Source organism: Accipiter gentilis, chromosome 3 (assembly GCF_929443795.1).
Source record: "Accipiter gentilis chromosome 3, bAccGen1.1, whole genome shotgun sequence".
Lineage (NCBI taxonomy): Eukaryota > Metazoa > Chordata > Aves > Accipitriformes > Accipitridae > Astur > Astur gentilis.
Genome location: NC_064882.1, coordinates 19189962 through 19213028, shown reverse-complemented (window position 1 = coordinate 19213028; position 23067 = coordinate 19189962). Strand labels below are relative to the sequence as shown.

Here is a 23067-nt window from a genome sequence, read left to right as displayed (position 1 = left end):
CCCTTTTTTTATAAGGAAACGCCTACTGGAGGTGAATTCATGTTATCGGTACTATGCCTTTAGATAAACTGCACAAATAATTGTAATCTTATCTATAAAGCAGAAACACGAGAAATGTTCCACCCTATATAAACATTGTATATTACTAAATAAGCTGAAGGAAAATAACCAGAAAACTATTTCCTGAGAAGATGGAGAAATTACTTTCCTGTAAGAAGACAGTAAAAGTCAGGTTCCTTAAGACTTCTTATGATACAATGCCCCAACATGCCGTGTTTCCAGCATGGTACTATGAAACTATTATACAGGTGAACAAACACTGGGTTTATTATACCCATTGCATGTGTCTAAAACCAGAAATAGCTGAAGAAAAGAATGATAACCAATCAAAGAGAAGTGAAATAATCTCCAAGTCTTCAGATGAAGTGAAATCCATGTCAATAGATAGCAAACTATTTTTAAGTTAGTTCTGAAAGTTTAGCTTCCCCCCCCACATTCTATACTAATTGAGACACTTCTCTACATTAGATGTCGATATGACTTTTAAGATTTTTAGTATCAGAAAGAATGAAGACCTTGCAAGTTCATAATACTGTCTATTATTTTTCCTCAGCATTAAAGATCCTAACTGCTAAAAGGTAAATAACACTGTAGTTAACGTAACACCGACCAAACAAATGCAACATAGGCAAATAATACTCTCTAACCCAGTCTCAGGTTTATCAAGGCCTTTGAATTATTTGTATGGCTTTAAAATTTATTTTCCTTCAGTGCTGTCTTCTAACTCTGCTTTGTCATGGCCCCAGTCATCTCACATGACTTACAAAAATCTATTCAACAGCATAAAGTAAAGGCCTGGAAACTTTCACTGAATTAATAATTTAAGATTTATTTTCCTGGCTTCCTGAAATTCAGAGAAAGATGGAAATAATAGGTCTACGTTTGTCTTTTACAAGTGAAATGAAAACAAAACAAAACAAACCAACCTACTATTGAATTAACCAAAGAGCAGTTTGCATGCATTGTGTAAAGCAGAAATGTCAACATATGGCAGGCAGCAGAGATCAGGATGTAGACGGACACGTGTGTGCTGTGCGAACAACTGCACCCCTGGAAAAACGTACCACCCATTGGCCCCTCTCCAATATTCACCGGCACCATCCTCTGGCGGCTACTGCACCTCAGCAGGGTGGCTCAGGTGAGCACAGCAGAACTAGAGCACTTGTTTCTGTCCTCGTTTCTGTCCTCCGAGCTCCAAGTAAGGGACCAGACAAGGGATGCTGCCTCGCCTCCTGCAGCCCAATTGCTGGGCAGCACCTGCGTTCTTGCCCCCGCGTCAGAGCAGCATAGGAGAAAGGCTGTGCTGAAGAAATGCGGTGTGCTAAATTTTAGACTTCAGACAAGCTTTTGAAAGCGCCTTGGCAAGACTTACAAAAGCGTACAGTGCTAGTCTGAGTTTAGTTTCTCCATCATGGAACAAAATCATTGGTGTTGGCCACAGGCTTAAATATTCTTGCTAGTTTTGACTTAAATGTGAGACTGAACTACAGTTTAGTAAGTTAGCAGTGTAACTAGTTAACAGCTTGGTGACTTGGTGGCACCATGTTAAACTCTCTGTTTGAATTCTAACCGTACATATTTACATGCAGCCTGACAAAATATAAAGTAACTGAGTTTATCACTAATCTTTTTCACTGGTATAGTTTGTTCCACATTTGGGAAAGGCTGATATCATGCCTTACAGTCATCCTTGCTCAGCTGAGGATGAGTATTTTAAGCTACAATAAATTGTGTCTGAGCCCTTTTTCCTTTAAAACTATATATTACTACAAAAGACTTAGAAGATATTTTTTTTTTTTTTAAAAAAAGTGTTTTAATTTAATTTACTTACTAAAAGGATGATTTTCCTTCCTGCGGTTACACTCGCTACTTGAATCATTTATTTTAAGCATTTGCTGATAAGCTCTTTCTGTAACTTTGGAAACTGCAGTATTAAAATTTTGCAAGCAGAGAACTCTTAATTAAATCAGTGAAAGGAAACTACTTTGTTACTCACTGAGTATGGTAAGTGAATTCACAGCCAGAGAAACCATTTAGTTACTTTTTAAAATCACAAGTCAGTTACTTCTAAGTGAAACCCATACATCTAGCTAGAACAGTACTGCCCCCTCACCCCCAGGTGCTGTCTTGATCTGAAGTTACTTTTTAATTATTTTTTAATTAATTTTTGCTCCCCTACTGGCATGTTCATCTTCAAGTTTTAAAAAGTGCCTAGCTCCTAACTTTAATTGGTCTGGCTCCAAATTCTCTCCAACAGCCTAGCTTCATCTAACACATTAAAGATTTATATAACACTATATATATTCTCCACATTATTATTTGTGGCCAAGCCATCCCACAAAATCAAATCACACTAAAATGATAAAAGGCTTTCCTCTCTTCCATTAAAGCCTTTTCTCCAGTCTCAGTCAGTGCCTTTCCTGTGCCCTTTCAGACTTTTATCTTTCTTTTTAAATGTCATACAGTAGAACTGAATAGTCAGTATTTATATCAAATACTACGTATACAAATAAAACCACTTCAGTACTTTAGTATTTCCTTCCATTGAGACACCTAAGGATTCCCTTCTACCTCTTTGTGTTACAGAGGCTCAGGTTGTTTCACTTTTCCAAAGCTTTTGGCACCTCTTTTTAATTGCTGGTTTTCTGTATAGTCTGTCCTTCCCACCAACATAAAATAAGGAAAGCTGGCTATATGTATAAATTTACATTTGATTGCATTAAAAAACATTTTGTTTAAAGGAATTCAACTTGGCAAATGAACCCAGACAGAAGTGTTAAAGACCTTCACAAATTACTACTCCAGCAATATTTATAATTTCTTATTTTACCCCAAAGAATTTTATACATACTGTATACACACAAAATACCAATTTCAGAACTTATTAGTAAAAGATCCTAAGGCAGACTTCATGCAATCCCCATAAAACCTCACCAGACAACAGAGGTGGGAATCACTCTTCTTGTTTTGCAGCACAAGCGAACTCCAGGGCTATTATATTTACCTTGCTACCAGTATTCCGGTTAGGAGATTTAACTCCAAACTAGCTGTGTCTAAGGCAGAGCCCTCTTCAGCTCACCTGAATTACAGCCAGTCCATGTCATTCTGGCCAAGCACTACCCTCCCCGTACGCTGTTTAGGGGCCGAGGGAACGGCATTCACAGCAGTAGGCACGCAGACCGCCCCGAGCAGAGCTGTCTGCCTTTCCACCCACAGCATCACCGCCCCTAGAGCTCTCCTCTCATTTCTTAGCTACCTACCCTTCACCATTTGGGTGCCCCTTTTCTTACAAAGTTTCTGTGCTTTCTTATCAAACCCTCCCAAACACCTCACTCTTGGATGTCTGTAAGGAAACAGACAAGTTATGCTTAAGTTGTAGGCTTGCCTGGTATACACACAAACACACACGCGTGTATATATAATGTATACCTAAGTAGGTGTGTATAAAGAAATGTTTCCTTTTCTTCAGCCTTTGATCTAATGGTTTTAGTTGAAGATGATTCCATCAGTGACACCACAAAAGATGTTTAGCCACATTTTTGTGTTCTTTTGGACTGCTGCTTAATAACATTTTTTCCTACTAAAGTTTCAAAACTGGGGCTCGAGTGCTCACATGTGCACTTCTGCACATGAACACTTCTGCAAGCAGCAGTTGCAAACAGAGGCCTTGTGTGAGCCAGCCCTCTGTGAGCTGCAGCATCCCACCTGCTCAGCAAATTTCCAAGTTAAAAAAAACCTTTTTTTCCCCCAGAAATTTCCAATTTTAAAAAAAAAAAAATTAAAAAATCCTATTACTTAAAGATCATGTGTCTGGATCATCAACAGAATTTTCCATTTTGCCTAATTTGCAATATATGCTGGCTACTTTATTCTTCCAGTTCGCGTCATTACTTTGGAAAACAAACCAGATGTATCTTTTCTTGAAAGTATATTGTCAAAGTATTATTTCAAAGAAACATCAACAGGAAACACACTTCACAGTCTAAATGAAGGAACATTTTTTTGTTGTCGCTATTTTCTTTTGTATCTTTACAGAACTTAGGAATACTAAGAGGTCTTGTTTCCAGTAACCACTACGTAACAGTTTTGAAGGAAGTCAATAAAACTTAATCCAGGTAGCAACCCTGTTTGCAGAAGCCTATTTATTCTTGAAATAATCCCTTTGAAAAGTCAACAATATCTAGGGGATGTTTTTTTCAGTAACCATACATACGATAAATCAGCCTATTTCTAAAAAAAAGCAGGATGATTTCAAGGGATACTATGAAAAAAAGGACTCACCAAAGGTTCAGCCATTACAACTTCAATTTTCTTTTCAGCTTGAACAGCAAATTCAGCAAAGAGGCTTTTGATGACGTACTCGCCAGGTTTGACATCTGGATCAATAGTAATGTTAGACATGATGATGCCTCTCTTTTCCCAGGTGGAAACAACACTTGGAGAAACTCTGCGTTTATTTACTCTGCTGTGTGGAGTGGAGGCTAAAGAAGGAAAAAAAAAAAAAAAAGAAAAATAAAGAGCTATAAAGCAGAGCTTCTAAACACAGTGCCTGTCACTTATTTACTTACCCATACACCACATAGATGTATTCACATGGTAAATTCTGTAAACCAGAAGGAGGAAATAACTAGCTATATAACATCCAACAAGATTATTTATTTTTAAATTAGGTGGGAAATTCTACTCGAAGTTGCATACAGGTTTACAGTGTAACTCATTTTTGTCATTGCTAAAATGCATGACTGTCCTATGCTGTGCAAACCACCCCGTTCTGAATACAACTGTATGATGATCATGATAAAGATTACAGCTGGTAATATCTGATATCTTCAGTTCAAGTATGACTAAAAAAATCAAAAGGTCCAATGTAAAGGGTTATCTCCCTATATTGTGAGAAGCATCAACTTGATTCAACTTTTATAAATTGGCCATGAAGTTCAAGTTTCTACTTGGTATCCAAATATCTTCAAGAGAAATATTTCCTTGGCCCCTCTTGGCACTTTCTGTCAGTACACTGATTTTGCTAACAAAAACACAAACCCTTTTGAGACATGTCATGCTAACTCTTTATCTTCATTCTCTAGTCACAAATCTAAAAGACTTGCTCCTTACGAGAAATATTAATTAATCAATCAATATAAATAACATTGGATATATTAGTCTCCCTCTCTAAGGATTAGTACTTTCACCTTTTTACTGAAATTGTCATATACTAAGTTTACATACATTTATCCACCTTTAATTTTATTTTTCTCTCTAAGCACTCAAAAACTTTTCTTTATTACCACAGCTGCCACCCAATGTGAATTGCAGTACCAAAAATCAGGTATCAGAATGCACTCACACATGAATTTAACATACACATAACAATTACAGTAAATAATTACAATTCCTGTTTTGCACACTATAAATCAAAGTCACTACTGACATGTCCAATGATGCTCCAAATCTACCCAGAAAGGTCTGATATTTCTCAAGCATATTCCATGACTGCAGACAATTTTTTTTATTAATTCATATTAAGAATTCTTACCTATTGATATTAAGATTTTATTTTCCTAAGGTAGCTGTATAGAGACCCTAGTCTCAGTCCATTTTATTGTATTACATATTGTGATTTGTTCAGGTAAGCTTCTTTAAGGCTTTTTGCAATTAAAGTGTGAGGAGATATGCTTGGCCAATTTTGATGAACTTGCAAAATTTTTGTGTGTTTTCAACTTGTATATGCACAATTCCTACTAGCCAAATATTATCCACAACTTTTACTCACACATTTTTTCAATGTTCAACTCATTCATGAAAATACTGGTTGCCATGGAGACCAAACATTTGGTACTTCGCTTCTTCCCAAGTTTGAGTCTCAGCCATTCATAATTTCTTCTATCAGTTCAGAAAGTTACATTTTATGTAACACAGACTTCCTCAACATCCACTGAAAGTAATCATTTCTCAAACGCATTAGTGAAGTGAGCAATTCAACAAGAGTGAAATCAGAATGGTCACAACTACATTAGCCTCTATTGAAAAAGGAAGGTTACCTTGCATAATGTTGTGAGTACTACATACAACCTGTGGGTTTTTTCCCCTAAGTTTTTGTACAAACCTGCTGTTTAGTTGGAGTAATGCATATTTTTTCCTGTACATAAACTGCAGTATGCCGTCTTCAAGGCTGGAAGGACTTGCCAAGGTCACAGAGCTGAGTTCCCAGCAGCCAGGGCAACACCAGAATGACATGCACGCAACACCACATGCCATAAAGCATTTCTGAACATCCTCCAACACTTTGATCTAGCACTTTGATCTCAGTAACAGAGGTCCTAAAACACATAGAAGAGCGTGTGCCACACAGTGCAGGCAATGGGAGATCAAAGACACTGCCGTGTTCTAGATCCCTATGGTGGAAGTTCACTAGATAAAAGTACACAAAGGCATCAAGAAACAGAATGAAGTGCATGCTGCAAAAGAAAGACGACAACCCAAAACATCTGCCTTTAAAGAAAAATTCTTTCTTGTCCCATACCTGACGATTGTCTTGTCCCTCAGTACAGAAGCATAAATGTGTCAGGCGCTTCAAAAAATATTTCATTTCTTTACAATATCCACATTCTCCAGCATCTGTGCTCTTGTCATTCTTTAACCCCAGTACTTCCAAAGGCAGCCCAGGAAACAAGAGAGATGCATTATGTGTCAAGAACGAGAGCACAGAAGTTTGAAGAGAGAAGAGGTGCAAAGGTGGAATATATACTTCCACGCCATGCCAGGTAACAAACAGAAACACCTAAATATGAGACATTCTAAGAAAGCTAAAGCTTTGTTCTACTCAACAGACAAATTGGTCTCTATTATTTTAAATCACACATTGAAGTGTGAACAGACTGGAAAGAAATGAGAGAAGTTTAAATCTCCTTTTTTGAACATCACTAGCTGTGTCTGGTCACATGAAATTTAGCAAAGCAGCTGCTTTGGCTCCTTCCATACTTACCTACTGGAGTATGCCACAATCCCCACATTATCAGGACTGGGCACTTAAGGGAACATGCCACAGCTCCAGCCCCATCCACACGCCTGAACAATGAGAAGCTGGTACTCAACCAGCTCTTGTCACTCTACAGAGAAACCGAGAAGGACTAACATGCTCCTTAGTCTAAATTTGCTTTACGTAGACAAGTCTTAATAGTGTGTTTACATAATACATTTCTGTCTCTAGTTTCCAAAAGATCACCTTAAAAAGCCCCTGTCGTTTAAGAATTGGGAAAACATTGAAAGCTGATAATCTTCAAAGTACTATCTTTACTTTCTTTGCATTAGTAAACTAATCCTTGGTAAGAGACCATCTTAGCATGTTAATTTTCAAAGCTACAAAACAGCTCTTCTCACTAAGGATAAAACACCAAGGCTGTTCAGACTGACTAAACCCAGGCATACTTCAGGCAAATCCTCCTGCCAGACACGACAACAGAAGGTAAACTCGGTAGCAAAATGGGTAAACGGGACAAAAACCTAACCCTGACAAGAAAAAAAGAAGCAACTGGCCTACAACCAGACCAGCTCCCAGAAGTGTTGCAGAAATTCCAGTGCAAGGCAGAGGGCACGACCATGAAGCCAGGGAAATGTGGTGCCAGGACAGCCTTACATCAGCCTGCAATGCCACGGACCCCACTCCTTCGCTATAGTTTCAGACAGCCCCCTTCAGACGGCATAAACTGCAGTATTGTCAAAGGATGCAATCCCGCCCAGCCAGCTATCTCCTTTCCTGCACCATTCTCCTCCTGTGCAAGCAAACACAAGTGTGCAGTTGTGCAAAGAACTGAACTGGAAAAGCAGCATACTTATTAATCCCCCCCACCCCACCCCCGGGTTAATTTTGACACAATCAGTTGTCCAATTTGCTCACCACATGACTGCACATACACTTGCACCAGCACAAAGGGGAGAGTCAATGCAGGGACAGTACTTGCCTTTTTACTCTTCCAGCAGCAAAACAGAGTTAAGGCTAACCTACGGTTGTACACGTTACTAATCTCTGCGTTCACATGCATAAACTGTTCACTTGGTAATAAACCTCCCTGAAAAATCAAGGGGAAAATGTCAGACTGAAGCAATTACAAATGCTGCCATGAGAGGATTACAAATATTTTAGTTTTGCTGAAATGCCAGTGTATTGAAAAGGCAGAATAAATGACTAGGATTTACCTTCATCTGTGAACTTGCTGAGGACTCTAATTCATGACACCATTAATGGTTCACATTAATGACTCCTGCCTTGCATATGACAATGTTCATGGCTTTATCTGCTATGTAAAAATAGTAAGTTAGTTAAACACACGCACAGAAAAAAACCCACTACATAGGAGGGAAAAAGGGGAGGGAGCTTGACTGTGTTTAATAAGTTCCTTAAAGAAAAGCCAAAATCTATTATCAGATTCCTTAACTAGGTGTAACAACATTATTATCTGGTATAATTATGTTCAGTGGGATTCATTTACTCATGAACTTGCAATCGATAACACGGCAGGAAAAGTCTGTGTGGATTTTACATAGCATGTTTAATGGAAAAAAAATATGATTACAGGACAGGATTAAATAATTTGTTTCTGCTATTCCTTGCCATCAAAGCATAAGCCACTCTCTGGTCTTAGCTGCCAGAGAAATTTTAAGTTTCAAACATTGTTTTGAATCTTCAAAACATGGACCATTCTACAGAAGTTCAGATGAAATTGGAACCAAAAAATCATACCACTCGCAACAGTTCAAAAACAAAAAACTACTTTCATAAATTGCTTGAAAACACTGAATGTTATTCACTTGAAACAATATCCTGTTTGTTTGCTCTGATGCAAGCTAGCGCTACGTGGGAAATCTGGGAGCAAGTGCCATAGGAAATCTCTGTTAAACAGTATTGTTTGGTTGCTAGGGCCACACCGAATTGTTTGGATGGTTTCAAGGAACAGTAAAACAATACAAAGGATAATTAGACAGACAACATACTCCTAGGTCAAAAGGCAACATGCCCTGATGTATGCTAAATGAGAGACAAAGTTGTTTCATGTTAAAACACAAGTGTCCAGAACTAGGAAAGGTTACTTAATACCCAAGTTGATATTAAAGAATGCTATTATTATCATCCTGCTTCTCTCTGTATAGCCCAAATGCATCAAGTATTTGAGGATATCAGTAGTGTCCTATTTACCAATGAGATTATTTAGGATTCAAACATACAAAGCAGGTACCAAAAGCACCCCAGCCTGTGACAGTCAATGAGTGCATTTTAATTCATGGCTAATATGAAATTATGACTGTTAGCTTTTTAGCTTTTGTATACTTTTTTTGGTACTACTTTACACTTAGCCAAGTGTTGACACTTCTTATGTGCTTTAAATAGTACTTTCTAAGTTTTTCATGTCTTTTCCTTTAACGGAAATTTGCTTTCAGTTGCAGCTGTTTCTCAGGAACTTGGAATGGTCAGACTGAAGCAAAACTTCCATCAGGCATCTCCCCTCTTTCGAGATATCTGAAAATACATCTAGAATTATTTTATGTTTTTAAAATAAGGTATCCAACTATAAAATAAGGGTACCTAACACACTTTTGAGACAGCCTCCATAGTTTTCATCAAGTAGATCATTTTCTTGGTTGCCATTTTTAAATTCATTGCTAAGGTAGTAAATCATTTTACGCACGCTTACATTTAATGATTAAGTGTTTTATTATTTTTGCAGCACACATAATACCACAGGTACTTTAAGTTTTCTGTGATACTTGTTGCAGAATAGGGTTTGCACGTCTAACTGACAATATGAAAACTCCCAAAGATTGAAAATATTATCTGTGTGGTTACTTAAAAGAGTTTTAATTAAGCTTTTTGTCTTCTACTCTGATAAACATCTGGAACATTTCATCCTACCTCACAGAAGTGATATTAACGTACATGGAAACAGATCTGTAACAATTGTTACAGTGCTTCATAGCAACAGATGTTCAGTTATTTTACCAGATTAATTATTTTTTTGCCTAATAAGGATGTCAATGCTCAAAAGAGATGGCAACCTATCCAGTATCATCCCAACAAATTATGAACAGGGCCAAACAGTTAAACCTAGGTTTCCTGTATCCCAGACCAGCAGTCAACTGAAGAGCAGAAGAGCAGACAACTTCTTCAATAACCTTATCATTATTTCACAATTCCACAATTCCTGTAGACCATCAGGTTTCTATTGCTTCCAAAGTCTCCTTACTCTTATCAGTGAAAAAACCTCATGATTTGAATGAGAGAAATGGTGAATGTCTTTATGAAGACAAAGAAGTTCAACATACACTGCTCCTAGTAACAGATGCACATTCCAAATCTTGACCTCTGGTCTATAGACAAAAATAAAGGAAGAGCCATTCTTCACTTAAATCTCTTGGATTTGCTTCCAGACTAGCGATGGGAGGATGCAGTTGCTATTCATTTACCCAGCCAGTTTACCTGGGTTGCCAAAGCGTGTGACAGCAGGGTAGACCGGCCAGATCTACTTCACCGGTTTTTGTCCAAACTACGTACCACTAGTGATAGTGCATGGAGCCTGTCTGTAAGCTGGATTTATTACTGCCTTACTAGCTCTAGCTGCACTGAATCCCAGCTGATTTCATGCACAGCCAGCACTGCTGCACACGCGGCTCTGGCTGGTTCCTTGGTTCCCCAGCATTACACAAGTGCTGGAGTCAGCAGCCTTTGCAGAAATGGTGGATACTTCTGCATTATACTGCATTTATCCAGGTTTTTCCATTTCTTTCATTAACACTCATTTACCAGTAAAATGCTACTCATTTAAAACTGTGCTAATATCTTACAATAAAAAAGAAGAAATTGCAAACTTGTAAAATATACTTATATACTTATTTTAACCACTTATATATAAATGCTATTCCAATTTTTTTCAGTGATGTATATTATTCTCAGTGATGTGCTTAGATGGGCTAATATATTGAGTTTCTGCTAGATGACATTTTTGAGGCATTCTTAGGATGCGTTTTTAAAAAAAAAAGTACCTAATAAAATAATAATTCTTGATACTGGTATGAAAACCTGAAAGTAAAGAGAGAGGCATAGCAGCCTCCTGACACCATAGTCATATCACTTTACAAGGTAACCTAAAATATGAATAAAATCCACAGTTGTTGCCAGTATATGTCTATTAAGGGCCACTGACTGCACAAATTTTCATAGATTGTGCTACCTAGACATGCCTTTGCTTCACATAATATACACCTACTGATTGGTAATACCACAAATATAAACACAGTAGCTGAAACTGAAATCAGTCCCAATACATTAGAATATACATGACTAAGGGAAAAAAATAAATAAATCTGTTCTTTCTCCCATATTTCTCATATCTTAGTCTAGATACATAGTTCCTGATGAACAAACATCCTATTATTTTCAATACAGACTACACAACTAATTCATCCAGTGACACAAGGTATGGCATTCTCTCTTCTTTCTCTGCGTTGGCAGTATACAGTGAATTATCTCTGGAAAATGCTTAACAAAGATCGCGGCTCCACATGTCTAATTACACTACATGAACAGGCAAAGAAGAACCATTATCTCATTAACAAGCCACATGGACTAAAAGCCCAGATTGCAAATTCTTATTCACCTCGCTCTCTTTCGCTGATTTTACGTGAATTAGATGAAAATAATTAAATAACCAGCAGTAGTAGCTAGTACTTCTGTCATGCATTTATGAAACGTCACCTGCTAATAAGATGAATGGATTACCCACCTGTGAAGTAAAAACAGGCTTAGAACTGACTTAGTTCAGTGGTATGGTTCAGTGTAATGTTTGTAAAGCCAAGTCAATCCTTTCAGTGAGAGGAAGTTACACGTGTATTGATAACTTCCTCTCCATGTCTAAATCGGAACTCACATTTTACTTCTGCAGTAGAAACACTTCCCTAATGACAATTTATCCAAGGACCTTCAGATATATTATTACATTCTAGCCAAGCTCTGGAACAAAGAAACATAAATGAATACTGCATCAATAAACAGAAGATAAGCTTATTTCAACAAGTACCTAATTAAGCACACGGCCCTGGGAGGGAATACAGAAAGGAAAGGAAAGTTTTCTGAGTGTATTGTGGGAACCAGTACTATGACAGCTGAGCTTTCATTTGGACTCAAAAAAACACAGAACAAAAACCTCACAGAAATCTTCTGAAGCTTTATCATACAAATAATTTTTCTACACCCAACAAACATGAACATCCTTTCTTTATGGGAAGTTGACTCAACTGGGAGAGCAGCTGCCAATTTGTCTAGTTACAGGTACTCACATGAAGCTTGTTTTCTGCTTTCAAAGCCTCTGAAACCACAGGCAAGAAATTTGATCTTAGCTTTCCCCAAAATGCAGACTCCTCTGCTAGTAAACGGTAACAGAAACGTTCCTTCAGACCAACGCAGAGACACAGCAGAAATTCTAAGGCATAAAATCTTAATCTGGCAATATCTAGTTTTCTAGGTATCTGGGCCAGATTACAGTCCCTTAGCAGATACAGTCTTGCTGCTACTGATGATCCTCAAACTTGAGGTTCTGCCTTATAACTAGGTAGTTTTGTCTTTCCAAAGATTCAGCAGTGTTTTTCCCCACTGCTGTTAATATCTCTGAGAAATGCATTGATAAACTGTAATTTTTAGATTTTCATTTAGCATAATGCTTTCTAGAAATCTAACCAGTCTCCTGCAAGAGAGAAACCAAAAGAGAAATATGTTTTGGTAGTATTGCTGCAAACTTAAAAGTGATGGGTTTTGTTATTTAAAAAAAAAAAACCATCAACTTAAGTTTAGAAGAAAATTTCTCCTCCATCTTTTCCACACCTATGAACATGGTCTGAGATGTATGAAGTCAGTCCCCTGTGTGTCAAACACAGACAAGTCCTTGAAAGGTCTCTCTCCCCCTTCTAAACAACCCACCACCAAAATCTTCTGGAGACTTTTTGCTGTATTGTCTGCCACATAGCACTTTTCCCCCTTTTTCGTACTAATATTCAGACACTCCTTGAGGAAGTATTGTGAAGAGAACAAGAAATTCTTCTTGCCTAGCTGCTTTAATGGCTGATCAAATTCTAACCAGCAAATATTCCAGTCTCTGTACAGGACCTTCATATCTTGCAGTCTCTTCCCTATTTTACTTTGAGAAGCCTCAAAATAAAATAGGTATATTATTTCTTCACTGAAACTCTAGAACAAGCAGAAAGACAAAATACATTACAGATATAAAATCAGGAAAATTATTTTTAGAATACGTCTTTTGCCTAAACTTAGATACATGAGAAGAGTGAAACCGGGCTATGCATTTCCCCAGGTAAATCCTACTGGCTTTGCCACTTCTTAAACAAGGACTATGCTAGTCATTCCTCTTACCTTTATTACATAGGTGAGAAGTAGCAACCCCACAAAACCTTCTTTCTAAAGCTCTCTGATCTGTGGAAAGCAGCACGACTACTGAATTGCAAAATACCATTTAAGTGTTTATCCCTGTGCAAAGCTTTCTTTTGGGTCCACCCCCCCCCCCCCCCCAAAAAAAAAACCCCACCCACAGCAATCCTTAAAAATTGTTAGCAGAGTAACACATTATCCTCATACTGTATACAGAGAGCCTGTTTCCCTACAGAATTGTGACTGAACAGGATGAACAACAGCCACGTATATCACATGTAATCACCTAAATCAGACAGGTGGGTATTTTATATCTACGGAAGGTAGAAAACACACATACTTTTATTAAGAAATTTAATGGTTGAAAAAGAGGTCAGATCTGACATTCAGGACAGTTTAAGGACATCCAGGGCAGCCAGTCAGAAATAGACTATCAGTCATTGCTGGGCTCACTCTTTCCATGGAGAATGTCGAACTCGAAAGCAGCAAAAGCTGCTACGAGCTACAGTCTCAAAGATATTTGCTGAAGCTCACCTGATCTCTCATGCTATGTAATTCTAACTCAGTTAGTATGGGATGGCAGGGCAGAATGTCCCATCTGTGGTGCAAGTAATTACCTTCACAAACAAGAAATTTAAAATTAAATTTCAAAAAAAATCACTAAGAAGTATGTAAGACCAATTTTACATATTTACACTTTAAAAAATCCTTAACAACATAACAGCTAGGACATAGATGGGAAATACTGGCTGAAATTGCTATGAGCATATGCAAGGAGTACAACTCGTGAATCACTTTACAGAGCCTTCTATGGTAGACCATGCATGTAGACTATTATCAGACAGGAAAAAAAAAAGAAGAAATTAAAAAATAATTTTGATAGCACAAGATGCCAAAAGACCAAACCACACACACTGGAAAACAATGTGATAAAGCATAGAAATTGGAGGAGGAAGAGGAAATCGGTTTGAACTCAATTGTCTCAAGTCCTGCCCAGTCATTCTTGATTATGGCATGCCATCAGGAAATCCTGACCATTAAAGTGTCGGACCATTAAAAATGTAGTTTATGTAATACCTTCTCTAGAACAACTGCCAGAATAGAAACCCCTTCAGATAAACCATTTTAATTAAAAGTCATATTTTGAATTTCACAGAAACCTCCACTTAGAGAGACATAAAATTTATTTAATACCATATTTCCAAGCTGCTAATATATTTAACATGCTTTGCTTCAATGTCAGAAGGCTGTTCTCATGCAAGATCAGCTTAAAAGAATGTAAAGGATAAGTCTCTTTCATTTGTCCATGGTCTAGAACACAACCCATCACATATGGAAGTAGGATAAAGGCAGGAGTGTAAAGGTTCAGAGCTGTAAGTTAGATTCCCAATGGTAATTTTCAGAAATGCTGTTACTGTCCTGAAGTTTTATACAACCGTAGCTTTCAATTCAATTTAAAGCTGTACATATAGTAATGCAACTTAAGACTTAATGTATGAATTTCTACTGGAAAACAGTTCTGTAATCAAGTTGCAAACTTCTCAGTGAAAAGATACCACCCCAAGCACATATCTGTTACCTACTGTCTTCTTTCCCAGTAGACTTATTGTGAAGACTTAACATGATCCTACTGTCAAAATACTTTGCACAGCAGCAGCAAAGTACTAGTGCTGTGTTGTCAAGTAAGAGGTATGTATTCTGATCTCAGTTTCCTTCAAAACACTGAACTATAATAACTGAGCATATATAACTGCCAAGCTTCACTTATTTACAAATTTTGTATTCCCTCGAAAGAGTAACCGCATAAGCACAAAAAACCCTAAACTTTTTTCTTTACTTCCTATACCTCAATGTTAGGCCTTCTACAGCATTGTAAATCATACCTTCAGTAACGGTGCAAACACAGAAGCAATTCTATTCCAGTATGATTAAATTGCAAAAAAAAAAAAAAAAAAAAAAAGCTTACTCTACTAATTTTAAAGAGCAGTACCTGGTGCTTATTTTTTATTTAAAATTATTACTGCAACAGGAGAAAAGATGTCAACTTCTTTTTGAATACAGAGAGCAAGGATAGAGTAGCATACCTTTGGCTTGTTCTCTTAGTTCTTCTGATCCACTTGCCCTTAGGTAAATGTAAACCAAGCCACCACTAAGTCTGAGCTAGTAGTATTCCCTGGCTTTCAAGGGGACCTATAAGCTCAGACTCATCACCATACCAGTCATGGTTATCATGCTTTTAGATAGTTCTGTGCATTCACGTAATTGCCAAGAGGCCATAACTTGTGAAAGCACCACACATCTTTCCTTCAGTTCTAACTCCTGGAGTCAGAAGGACAGCTGGAAGGAGCTCAGCTCAGATATCTAGTTATCTGGCACCAATTCCAATGAATCACACTACCAATTTTTTCTCTAAACACAAGCAGTTACACCTTTCTCTGATGATATAAAAGCTAAAAATGTTGACACCATCCCATGGCTCATTGCTGGATTCCCAGCCTGGCTACGGCATTGACCCAAACTTCACCAATAAGGACCCAGAAATGAGGTAACCATTTGAGCCTAGCAGGTATGTATAATCCTATCACCTATATCAATGTTTTCCAGTATTTTGCCATTAGCAGACGTTTTTCTTTTTTTTTTTTTTTAAGAGTAAGTTTCCAAGGGGGATGCAGACTCCTGTTGAGCAAATTTAAGCTCGCTAGGGGCAGTTTGGTTTCTCTCCATTCCCTTTCCCAGCTGACAGACTGCAGTTTGAGAGCCACAGAACAGCGGTCAACTTCTCAAGCAACAGGTAAGTCTGGGGGTAAATTTGCATGCACACTTTCTCCCCCATGCCCTTTCTGCTTAGCATGGACAGCATGCCCTGCTCAGCCCATGGGAGTGAGGGAAGCGGGGCAGAGAACAGAACATTTACTGCTAACAGAGAAATCCAGTTTTTCCTTCCCGGGCTATCAATTCCTGCAACAGGCTGGAAACACACTGATGCTCTGAATCCTATCTTAAGCATGAGCCAACAAAGGCAATAAAATTATATCAATGCTTGGCTAAGTGATGTTAAATTAAAAAGCAGACAGGAGACAAAGGCAGCAGTGGGAAGATATAGCAGTCAGGCCTGGGGACTAGAAGAGTAGAAAGAGAAGGAAAAAGAATTATATTTGCTAGTGTTTGTACCATATACGCTGTTCTAGAAGTTAAGGAAGCACACGTTTCTACAGCAATGCTAAGAGCGACCTTACTCTGAATTAAGACTTCATTTTTATGGTATGCTAATTACGTGAAGAGAAAGAAAACCACAAACTCAACCCTAAATCTAAAGCTTTAAGAAGTAATACCTAAAAAACTAAAGCTAAGGCAAGGATATAGCATCAAAGGAATACAAACACACTGATATATGGGCTGCACAGGCAACTTAATTCTAACACTTGTCACTGCAAACATGTCATCTATGATAAGGTTTTGTTTCCTTTCAATATATTATCAGATACATATACACCACACACACACAAAAAATGCATCAAGTAACAAGGTCAAAGTGATCAGAGGCACGTCTTTGTTAACCAGCAAACAGAAAAAGAAACTTAAATACCTTTTGTCATCTTTCCTAATCCACGATTCTCTGGAAAAACAAAACTCCACATTCTTGGTTTGAAGAATTAAGGCTATAAAAAAAAACCTATTGATGCACTGTACTGAAAGAAAAAAAAATGTCAAAATGCTCAACAAATTTGTTTTATATTCTTTCCAAAAAGATAGTGTCAGAAGCCAGACAGCTTTTGCAAAAAGTTCCCTCGCTGAGCACAACCCAAGGTAGTTTGTTTAAACCCACCCCCTCCCCCCCTTACTGCCTGCTTATTCTTTCCTTGTGAGAAGTGGGCAATTCCAACTCCCAGTAGAAAGAGGAAAAGACTTTTCCTCATTATCCTCATTATGTTCATTATCCTCAATTATCCTCATTAATGTCAAACTGATACCTTTCCTGCATAAATGCAAAAAGTAATGAATACTGGCAGCTTTGCTGTAAAAAGCTATTTTGGAAAAGGACTGTGAAGCATCAGTTATAAAGTAACCAATAACTTCAAATCATGCATCATTTAAAAAAAAAACTATTTGAAAAAAATCTGTAAAGGAACTACATTAATTTCTTTTAATATGCTCCATATAATCATATTAATATTTCAGATGAAAATTATTTCTACAAGTTAAAGCTCAAAAACATTACATTTGCCCAGACTGGGTCCATTTACAGAGCATTTCCACATCTTTGTAACTGCCTAGTGAAGTATACAGAAATATTATAATCGTATTTCTGATACTGAGGTATCGTTTGAAAATTAAAGTGTTCAATATACACACAAGGATTAAAAAAAAGAGAATAAACAAATGAATTTGAGCATTGGTATATGCTTAAGCATACATAAATCAGGGTTAGAATAAGTCTCACACATTAAGTATCAATTTCAGGAAAGAACAACTGTTCTATGCTCCGATTCTGTCAGTTTTGCCTAGTAATCCTCCATATGAACATACGAGCTGAAAAGGGAAATAAACCTCTGAAGACTAACTCAATCTGTCATGTTTAACACAAACATGCCAAGGAACAAAAAAAGAAACCCAAACAAAATCAACATTTTCAGAAGTATAATCTTACAATAAGTTTGCTGAAGAGTCAAAACAAAACAACAAAAACCAATTTTTTGCACATCCAGGTAACTACCTAAATTTAATTGTCAAAAAAAAAAAAAAAATCCTATCTGAACATATTCCCTAAACAAAGTTCTCTGCCCTGCACTAAGGGGATCAGCCCTTCTGTAAATTCAACTTTGCTGGGTTTCAGCTCCCAGCGCAACTAACCAAAGAGTTAGCACATAGGAGACGTTGATTATTTTTCAACTAGAGCATAAATTTCCTGGTGATGGCACATACATATCTTACAATGTTGTAAATGCTCTGTTTTTAAATTAGGTGTATCTGTCTCTATTTTTCTGTTTAACGAATGTACTCCTCTGAGCCAAGACCTTTTCATTCACCAAACTCTACAGAAAACCAGCAATGTCAACTGCTGAGTTGGTGAAGGTCTGAGATGTCTGTTTTCATTTTTTCTTGAAGAAAAAAGTTTGGTGAATATGGAAATTAGCAAATATCTATCTAGAAGAATGTGCTGGTTTTGGCTGGGATAGAGTTGGTTTTCTTCAGAGTGGCTGGTACGGGGCTATGTTTTGGATTTGTGCTGGAAACAGTGTTGATGATGCAGGGATGTTTTCGTTGTTGCCGCACAGTGCTTACACAGCATCAGGGCCTCTTCTGCTTCTCACACTGCCCCGACAGTGGGTGGGCTGGGGGTGCATGGGAAGCTGGGGGACACACAGCTAGGACAGCTGACCCCAACTGACCAAAGGGATATTCCAGATCATAGGACATCATGCTCAGCATATAAAGCTGAAGGAAGGAGGAGGAAGGGGGGGACATTGAGGGTGATGGCGTTTGCCTTCCCAAGTCACCGTTAGACATGATGGAGCCCTGCTTTCCTGGAGATGGCTGAACACCTGCCTGCCCATGGGAAGTGCTGAATGAATTCCTTGGTTTGCTTTGCTTGCACACGTGGCTTTTGCTTTATTTATTAAACTGTCTATCTCAATCCACGAATTTTCTCACTTTTACTCTTCTGATCCCTCCCCTATACCACCAGGGAAGGAGTGAGCGAGCAGCTGGATGGTGCTTAGTTGCAGGCTGGGGTTAAACCACAACAGTCCTTTTTGGCACCCAACGTCGAGCAAAAATCCATGATAGTGAGATTAAGAGTCTCATGCTCTATCGACATAGCCCCATACTATGAAGAAAATTAACTCTATCCCAGCAAAAACCAGCACAAAGATACAGGATTGTTCACTAGGTCACTTTTCCAAATTCGTTTTACTTCTGTGTTTAGTGCAAGAACTGTATTTTGAGGCTCCTCAGCACTTCTAAAGTCTTTAACAGCATAAGGTAGTGCTGAGTTCACATGAAGCCCTAGCTAACAATATTTTTTCAGAAGTAAACATGAGACACTTGTATTTCTAACCAGACTTTCTGAAGAAATTTATCTACGCCAATTGCAAATAAAAGTGAACTGAACTAGCAAGAATCTGCAGTTGTGCAATTCCTTAGAAAAACAGACAACAACCTTCAGGGCTTTAAGTCTTCAGAGAATGTGCAAGGGCACAGCACAAACCTTCTGAAAAAAATCTCACGTAGCACATGGACATAGCCAGTGCTTGAACTGACTTCCGTAAGAAGACAATACTAAGTGCCATGCAGCATTATTCTTAGCCACCATAAACACACTGAGCTTTCAGAGTTAACAGCTTCTTTGTCAGTTGCAGGGGAGGAGACTAGTCACATCTGAAGTAAAAATAGGTTATCATATGCTTGTCCGTGGAACTCCAAAATACATGGCTAAATTGGTCTCTTAGAAGATTTGAGCTGTATGTATTAGAACTTGAAGGAAAAAGAAAAAGCTTTTTTCTCCTATCTTCCTCAACTTTCATTCCAACTTTTTATCTGACTCTAATTTACTTCAGAAAGTAGTTTCCTTTCTCCACAATACATTCTTATAAGCTCTAAAAAGCTTTGCGAAGAACTGTAACTGAGGGGCTCAGACTGGTACGAATGGGAAGGTCTGGCTGTGGAGGCACCGGGGAAGTGGGGGTCTCATCATGGCCTGCATGAACGGCACCCGGGTGGAGCAGGTCATGGAGACCCCCCGCACATCTACCTGCAGTTTCACAATACACCGGGATCTGGAGCCAAAGAACCATAGCGACTCACAGAGGTGGGACAGGATGGAGACACCGATCCCTCTCAGCTCCAAAAACACATATGCAAAATCTGTTGGCAACTGAAGAGGAACCCAGGACATGAGGAGAATGTGGTACCTGGCATGCTTACCTCCCATACCATGGCCACGGATTCCAGACCTAACAGCTGGACACAAGCATCGCGGTGCCTTTTTGTTGGACAGACACCTTGAACGCCCCTGCCCTGGTGCCCGGCTGCTGGACAGACCTCTTGGACACACATGCTCTGGGGCTTGAGAGACTGAGAGAGTGAGTGAAAACCCTTTTTTCCCCTCAGTTCTTACTTTAAATAACATCTCCTTTCCTTCTTACAAAGTCTTACATTTACATCTGCTACATGGCTTATACCATGTTGCAACAATATTTCCTACACTGTTTTCTGACAAAAATTAAAGAGTAGGATTCATATTTTGAAGGAAGACACAGAAAATATCCACAGTCTATCAGCAGAGTAACAGAGACACTCGCCTACAAAATGAAGTATGGTAAAATCTGTTCTAAAGTCTTCCATGCTGATGGACAGGAATAAAAATATGTTTACACATAAAACCATATTTTGAAGAGAGCAGCCTGTGAGGCAGGACTACTGCATCACAGCTACATTCAGAACTGTTTGAATACTACAAGGTTTTGAGGCTTGAGAAGTAACTAAGCTGACTGTATGCACTGACACCAACTATGGCTTGGCCATTAACAGGAGCAGTGGGTGGTATTTAGAAGACTACACAGTTCACCACAAATACAAAAAGAAGAAAAGAAGGAATAAAACTGGAAGAAAGATATGAAACTATTACGATTCTGCTTTAAAAATTCTCCAATGTCCAGCCCTCTTCAGGAACAGAGGTAAAATTTCCTAGTAGAGGATGCCACAAAAAAATGGTTGTATAATCCATAACACTCCTTCCTACTGCTACATGAAGAAGAAAAAAATAAGGTCACTTAGGTTACCGACCAGAATCAGCACAGATAGCTAGTCGATGCTACCAATCTCCCAGGTTGCAATATATAAATACACTGGTAGCATTATTGTGAAGATGGAGCAATACTTGATTCATTCTTGCTCAGGTATACTATTATCAAAACTGGTTTCATGTGTTGCCCAACTATTCCCACTCAACCCTGGAAATCTCAGCTTCTCTGGTCAAGCCTTTGGACCTCAAGCTTCCTCAGTATATCAAGTTACACAGGCAAAAGCTGTAATGCATCCTAAGAAAACATTACCTCGTTAATCATTCTACAGTAATAAAACACAGATTAGATTAACAACTGAACAACTTTTGAGAGGGACAGAAGCAGAGGGGAGGGAAGCAGTCCGGCGGTGGTGGGGCTGCGCAGTGACTAGGGAGCTCGGTCGGGGGTTAGGGCCTCAAAGCAGGGAGCACTCTGGTCCTGACACCGGGAAGGAGACCAAACGCAAACCAGGAAACGGTAACGAGCTCTGGCCTCTGCTGAGTTACGCTCTCAGCCAGTGACCTAGAAACTTGAGTTTCACATCCAGAGCTCACTGCTCATCTTTTTTTTCCCCGATGATGTGGTATTTAAGTTCGTATGCTGACGTATTGACAACACCCTACAACACCAAGCTGTTTTACTCATGCAATAAAAGCCCACTTCCCTTCTGAGCCGACTGTAAGTTTGCTAGACCCACAGAAGAACAAGATTACAGTTTTCTTCCTCTGCAGGTAGAGAACAGGAGGCAGTTTGACCAGCAACATGCTGCTTCTCCACAGCCACAACTCAATGGGAGGAGCAGCCTTTAATCTCCAGAAATATGTTATCAATAATACCCTGCTGAAGCAGCTGCACTTGGCAAGAAGCACAGGACAGGAAAACAGAGGAAACTCAAGAGAAATCTATCGGGGTTTTTTCCTAATTGTAGATGCCGATGAAAATTTGTCACCCTTCGTGAGGCTCTGCCACCTCAATGGAGTCACAGTGCAGACCACACATGAGCAAACTTCTTCAAGTTAACAAGACAAACCAATACATTTAAAGGTTAGAAACATCCTGTCCCCCTCTCACAAGACTTTTTTTAGCTAAGACACATGCTAAGCACACATACATTAGTGCCATTAACTCGGAAGGTTAACTCAGGCCTAGCCTACAGCTTCTAGGCGGTACTCCCAGTCAGCAAGAATCGGGGCCTGAGAGTCCTGAGAATTATAACCCTGCAGAAAAAATCCTGTCAAGACAGCAGAGCTGGTCTTTCGCACCTCCATGGGTCTCTGTCACCTCTCCCAATCCCCAAATAGCTACAGCTATCCAATACTCACAATCACTTTTTGGCAGTCAGCCTTTGTAACCTTACTCTTAAAACTGCAAATATAAAATGAAACCAAGTGATTCTCAGGGACTTGACACCTTTTTTCTCAGCATTATTAATGTAAATGGTCTTAGCAGAATTAAGGAAGTACAGAAGATATACAAAAGCTTAAGAAAGACCTAAAAAAGTGCAAGAGTATTTCTAATAAACCAGTATCTAAACTAAAATTAACTGAAGAATCAGTACTTCCTCACTTCAGGTCTTCAGATTCTGAAGCAATGCATACTATTTTTTTTTATTCTAAAAACTTGCATCTCCAGAAAGACAACAGTTAGGCACAGCAAGATTCAATTTAGTGAGGCTGAACTGCAGCTCAATATGCTTCAAAAAGTTTTCATGCTCACTGGCGGCATAATTCACGTCCTTCACCACATTTTTGATAGTGAAATCCTACAGGCTTACTTCCAAAAATACAGAACCAATGT

At 38.6% G+C, this 23067-nt stretch overlaps 1 protein-coding gene across 12 annotated transcripts in view; it reads right to left on the bottom strand.

Moving 5' to 3' along the window:
- Nucleotides 1–23067, bottom strand: part of FRYL (FRY like transcription coactivator) — a 176570-nt gene that overhangs the window by 98973 nt on the left and 54530 nt on the right. For all 12 annotated transcript variants that reach the window (XM_049797363.1, XM_049797357.1, XM_049797374.1 and 9 more), the window contains one exon: nucleotides 4342–4541. In XM_049797363.1, coding sequence (XP_049653320.1) covers nucleotides 4342–4461 — 120 coding nt within the window. In that variant the 5' untranslated portion in view covers nucleotides 4462–4541. The remainder of the gene's footprint in view (nucleotides 1–4341; nucleotides 4542–23067) is intronic.